The sequence below is a fragment of the Diorhabda carinulata genome, chromosome 9 (assembly GCF_026250575.1).
Source record: "Diorhabda carinulata isolate Delta chromosome 9, icDioCari1.1, whole genome shotgun sequence".
NCBI lineage: Eukaryota > Metazoa > Arthropoda > Insecta > Coleoptera > Chrysomelidae > Diorhabda > Diorhabda carinulata.
In genome coordinates this window covers 10800662-10807027 of record NC_079468.1, presented here as the reverse complement: position 1 = coordinate 10807027, position 6366 = coordinate 10800662, and the positions used below count along the sequence as shown (strand labels likewise).

The window sequence follows — 6366 nt, the reverse complement described above, 5'->3', positions numbered from 1 at the left end:
TAGAGGGTAGATATGAAAATTTTGAGATAAAGAATACAACCTAAAATCAGCGAAAACATTATACGGTGTCACCTTTGCTCCAATTAGGTTATTTTCTGTTATTTATATTTATTATAATTCATTTGAAGTTGCATACTTAATTTTTCGATCGAGGTATGAAGTTGTTTTAGTTATACCATTGTATAACGAATAGGATAGTAGGTTAACCTTATGAGGATATCATATGACGAGGTGGACGTCACCAATAGTTGGCGTCCACAGCACGTCTTTTCTTACTGTACGTCGTAACTTGAATTACGTGTTTTCTTAGCTTTGGTTGCCGAATTACCCCAATAACAGATGGCGCCAAAATTATTTGAAATATATTCAACCCTTAAGCTGTGTTGTAGAGTTTCTTATTTTGGGTGCCTATAGCAAAGTTGAAAATTGAGTTCATTATTGTATTGTGTTCTATGAGTTATTGTTGAGTTTCGTTGGTTGTGCATTTGGATTATTTTTTTATTTGAGAATCTTTGAACTTGGATATATATTTCATTTTTAAGATAAGTGGATATTATTACAATTAATATACATCACTACTCTCTTAGTTAATATATTCTGTTGTTATTTGTTACACAGCAGTGTTGATTAAAATCAATCTAGGTTTTTTATATACATTTTATTTACATCTTCATATATATACATCATCTATCACTTATATCTTATAAAACCAACCATGTGCTAAAAAAACCCGGTAAAACCATATATTAACTTAACCTTACTTTTTTTCAATAATAATCAACTACAAAAACAAAACTATGTACATAGAACATTAAACTACTATTTCTACAAATCAAGCGCTATCTCTATAAGAAAGCATTAACTTAAAATAACTCCTAAAGATTTCTATTATAACATATTCAAATTATAAGAGGCGCTAGATGTATAAATGCCACAGTTTACAGTTTCGAAAAAAAAAAAACTATATATTTAGCGAACTACTTACTAAAATGTATTTATATAACAAATAATCACTTCTGCTTTTCAATTTTTTAGAAATGGCTGGAAATAAGTGTTTATTTCAAATGTGGACTAAGTAAGAGATCAGATCCTACAATTAAAATGTACGGATTTCCTGTGAATGACCCTACCAGATGTCAAAAATGGATCATTCACTCGGGTGAGTTAATCTTAAGACAATTATTTTTCATAAAGGAATAAAAAATAGTGAATGTGAATAAATGACTGTTTACAAATGTTCAATACTAAACATAAGTAGGTATTTAATTATCGTCAAATAAAAGATAATTCGTCCAATTGTTTTTTTCTGATAATGATTTTATTTGTATTATGGTGGCATTGCATATTAAACGAGCACAATGATTTACTACAAATTCCAAATCCATTCAATCTTATAAACTTATCAAAAGTACTTGAATCATACCTAAATTTAAACTTAGAAGCCACCTTTATAGTAAAGGCAAACAGAATAGAATAAAACATTTTTGAAAATATTTCAAACATACATAAACACAACTAACCGAATAACTGAACTTTAATATTGAAAATAAAATTGAAATAGTATTTTTTGTTATTTTTTTATGTTTATAAACTAAGCACATAATAATAAGGTAGTGTGTCTGTGTTATATTTGGAAATTATCCTGTTAGTGAGGCAAAAATTTCACCTATTCAAATGTACCTATATAGACTGTTTTTTTATTACATATGATAATATGGTTATAATACTAAATTCTATGCCATAACAGATTGACAAAATAGTAACAATTAGGGAGAAAATTATAATTTCCTCCATTCTCAAGTTATACATGAAAATTATGCTTTTGTTTTATCCAGCATAGAATGTTTGAATGAAATGATATCAAATACTAGTTTTATTTGAATACAAATTTATTATAGACATGTACCAACAAATCTTCGATACAATGATATAACTAACATCACTAATGATTATTCTTAAATACGTTTCTGTCGTAGATACTCGTTTTAATTTTGTCAAAAAATTTACTGAGAGCTTTACTTTAAACATCACCTGGTGTTTTCAATATAAAAAAGAACTTTTTTAACCAATCTAATGCCCTTCCATAATATAATCACCATTTGTGTCCATTGTTCATTTTTGTCCTTGTATCTATTAAAGGTAAAGGGTAAGAATATAGTAATGCCATATACCATCTTACCATTGTTGAATACTTTCAATAAAAATGAATTTTAGTGTCAATTTTATTATATATATTGCAAAAAACACATTTAACAAGAGATAATTTTATTTGCTAGTAAGTACCCGCTTTTATGACCATACATACTTGGTTCAGATAAGTAGACCTTTTGCCTGCTTTTATTATACCATTAAACAAACAGATGGTTTTGGAAGCATTTATGGTCTCATTGTAAAATATAATTTCTGAAAGTTTAAGGTAGCAACAAGCTTCTCAAATACATTTTTCCAGTGGCACATTATGAATGAATTTATCATCCCAACAAATATTGATGTTAGTTATTTATTTCACGATTTACCTATCCATAACTTCCTACAGTGATAATAGAAACAGCCTATTTGAAACTATAGAACAACCCAAGCAGCACAGTGTCGTTACTATGACGTCAATTATAGGCCATTGGCGACCAATGGGGACGTCTAAAATGACGTGATTATGACGGGTTAATGTCACATCCTACAGACGTCAACTAATGACGTACCTAGTCCGGCTGGTGAGACGTCAAAATGACGTACTTACTTTTGACAAATGACGTATAAGTAGGATCAAAAATATAAAAAAATGCGTTCAAATTAATACCAGTTTATTACAAAATCTTAAAAAACTACATACTATTACACTTATAGAACATAAAAGTTGAAATAAGGAATTACTAATGATGCAATAATGAAAATGACAACCATTCCTGCTCGAAAGGAAAAACAATACATTTCGAAAAAACTTTGTGGCAGTGCAATAACTCGATATACTCTGATAAATTTTGGATGCGATAAACATAGAATTCTTTTGAGTCGACAGGGTATTTGTAAAATGAACGGTAATCCTGAAACCTCCTACCTAATATAAAAACTGCTCCATTATTATCCACTACTATATTTTCTATTTTGAAAACCAGTCCTTCTAAGGTAAGACAAAAACAATTTGCTTCTGAATATGATGCAATAGAAAAAATAAAATCTTTATAATGAAGCTTTTTATACTGCTTGCAAGAGAAATTTGGCGTCATGTTTTTCGTACACTGTCATTTCAATTTCTTTTAAGCGTCTATTAATCTGTTGTAACGGTTTATTCGGAGACTGAACTAACGATTTTAAATGGTGGAGATAATTTTCAAATGGAAATGCTGACGAATTGTCTAGTGGCCCGAAATTTTCAACGTCATCTGCCAAATGTAATAAGAAATGTACATTGTAAACTAAGAACTCTAATCCGTAGATCTTTTCACTGTGCGTTACGAATAAATGCAAAAGTTGGCGCGCAAATGGAACTCCGAATTTTTCAATATGGCGTTTAGAAATAAGTATCATAATTGAACAATGAAATAGCAAAAAATGCTCATATATTGCCAAATCGACATTCCCATACAAAGCAACTGGCCCAATATACAGTAAAAATGTTCGAAATTCCTTTGCTTTCCAATCTGCCAACTGAGACAAACTGCGCCCTTTCCGATTGAATTCTACTGGAATACATTTACTGAGGAAAACAATTTTTTCAGATACATTTTGAAATGCAGTAGAGCTCATTTTGGCTCGGCTTGCGCGTCCTGTCCAAATACGCAAAAGTTTTTTCATTACACCTAGACAAACTAGGTGCATATAGTCTAAAGAAAAGACATAGATCGAATCTATAGGAAGAGCTATTAGAGGAGATTCTCCATGATGATGAGATACATCAATTTTAGTCCAAAAAGATTCGTTGTCTCTCTTGTTAAAAGGTAAATTTTTGAAAATGACACGTCCCAAGTGTTCTCCAGAGTTTCGCACCTTTCACAGGAACTATACCCTGAATGGGTCTTCACACATTTCAGATATGCGCGCGCAGGAGCATCGCAAACAAAGCTGTGAAATTTTACTTCATGGATATTATTATTAATTTCAATGCCCGTGGTAAGTAAGTTCGATAACTCAATTAAAAAATCTTCTAAAAACGCTGACAATAAATTTGGTTTGCCACTTCCTAAAAAAGAACCAACAACAAACGGCTCACTCTTAAAATTTTTTACAAGTGCTAAAATGGGCCAGAGATCATGTTTCTGACCATTTCTATAAATGGGCAGTCCATCTACATTAAATGAAATGTTGATAATGCTGTACTGAGAAATATTAGGTACTGACAATAACTTTAATTTTAAAGCGTTAACAAGTCCAAAATGACAATATTCGCCATTTAACAACGATTTTGTTTTCGTTTCTCTGGGCGTTTTCAGCAGCGTTCGACTGTCTAACGGTAACTCATTATGGTATGGATGCAAGATATGCAAGAGATGAGTAACTACTGTACGTCGAACGTACCTTGAAGCTGCCCAGTTTGACAATTTCGAATCCAAATCGCTAGGCGGCGGTTCATTAGGAAATAAATCGTTAGGGGGCACGTTACTGGAATAGGAAGTCAAATGGTTGTATAACGTCGCATCATTGAAGAGCAAATTTTCATTAGGCGAGTTTACATTAAAATCTAAATCTCTTGAGGAACAGGTGTCATTTTCACTTTCACACATTGAATCAGCAAAAAAAACGGAATTTGATGATTCATTGGAATCATTATTAACTATTAAAGATGTATTATAACAATTCTGACTCACAGGTGCTAAATTTGCTTCTGCCACCCTTCTGTAGAGTTGTCTTTGACTAACAACACTTTTTTTCTTACGGGTTGCCATGCTGCTGCTTTTTCAATTTCTCTGGTGCATGTTTCAACCACACCTTGATGGTATCTTCTATTTCTTTCTGACTGACTAGAGGGGAGCTTTTTCTTACAGCACCTAAAAATGTTGTTTCAGATTAATAATAAGTATGCACCTACAAGTGAAAACACTTACCAATAATCACATCCTTTACGTTTAAGTTTTTAAAAGCCTTTTTCTCACCTCGTTTGCCACAAAAATTCCAATTAGTTGCAAGAGAATAAGTGAACAAAAAATTTAAAATCCGGTTTGTATGTCCAGTAAAATCTCTCCCTCCAAAAGTCGATAGATATGCCGACTGGAATCACATAATTTAAATTGTAAAATACATATTAAGTGGTACAGAACACCCACCAAAGCCAGGCAATTATTTTTTTCACTCAGGTATGTTTCCAATTTGGTAATATCCTCTTGAGAATTCAAAGGAAACTGTACGCCTATATCATCTGGTAAATCTGTATTACTGGCGTGATTGCCACTGCGATCTTGTTTTCGGATCCACTGCAAAATTTGATTGTTCTGTTCTCTAATGGTCTTCAATAAAGTGATTACATACGCCAAACAACTTTTTGCTGCCGTCCGCCATTACGCGCACACGCGTTCACACCAGCAGTCCAGCACGCATGCGCCTGCACGTCTCGTATCGTATCGTGGCATTTCGATTAAAAACGCGCCAAAATTAAATCTTGGTCGACAGCCTCGACAGGAATCGATGCTAAAAATAATTGTTTCCTACTAATAAAATAGTTAAATAATTGTTAATTACAACATTCTCACTTCATCTTTAAATTCAAATTGCATTTCCACTTAAAACGTCAGTTTAGTATTTTCATTGCTAATTAATGAATTTATATTTATATCCAAATTTTAGGTAAACAACAATTTAAAATGTACAATTTTTTATAAAGCACGTATAGGGCTTAGTTTTTGTAATAAACTTTCGTTCTAATTTTTTTTATAGTTGATTAAAAAGCACTTAAAACGACCGAAAACAAACGTACGAAAGACGTCTCTAGACGACGTCAAAATGACATCTGAAATGTCACGTCATATGGACGTCGCTTATTGGTCTACGACGTCGCCGACTAATAATGTCCAATAATTGACGTCATTATAACGACACTGTGCTGCTTGGGAAATTAATTACTTTTAAAAAATGTTACATATATGAAATCCTGGAGAAGAGCAATTTATATTTTCAACTGTAGTAGTTGGTGTCTTTTTTGTAACCTTATAACTATATTAAATATGACGCCTTGGATATATTTTTAATGGTATATATTTTTTGTATTGCACTTTAATAGGTTATAATTTCATGATGACTTATGTTTGATTTACCTATAACAGATTTGTTAATAAAATCATTTTGTTAAATTAGTACCAGTAGTATTATAAATATATTTAACTCAACAATGAGCTCAGTTTTAACGTTTTTATATTATTTTGAGGTCAATTCAAAGAG

General features: G+C 31.6%; 1 protein-coding gene across 4 annotated transcripts; it reads right to left on the bottom strand.

Annotated features, from left to right (window-relative positions):
- Window positions 1–2784: 2784 nt before the first annotated feature.
- LOC130898249 (uncharacterized) lies at window positions 2785–6036 on the bottom strand. 4 transcript variants are annotated; one of them, XM_057807393.1, is made up of 4 exons: window positions 5461–6036; window positions 5259–5405; window positions 5040–5202; window positions 2785–4982 (listed from the first exon to the last, which is right to left on the bottom strand). In XM_057807393.1, the coding sequence occupies exons 1-4, from the start codon at window positions 5488–5490 to the stop codon at window positions 4867–4869; spliced, it is 456 nt and encodes a 151-aa protein (XP_057663376.1). In that variant the 5' UTR covers window positions 5491–6036; the 3' UTR covers window positions 2785–4866. The 4 variants fall into 4 exon arrangements, with proteins under 4 accessions (XP_057663376.1, XP_057663374.1, XP_057663375.1 ...); XM_057807391.1 differs by having other exon boundaries at window positions 5259–6036; XM_057807392.1 differs by having other exon boundaries at window positions 5040–5405.
- Between the last annotated feature and the right edge of the window lie 330 nt (window positions 6037–6366).

Excerpts from the sequence above, each read along its gene's own strand:
- LOC130898249 (XM_057807390.1), bottom strand. The coding sequence starts at position 4,880 with ATGGCAACCCGTAAGAAAAAAAGTGTTGTTAGTCAAAGACAACTCTAC.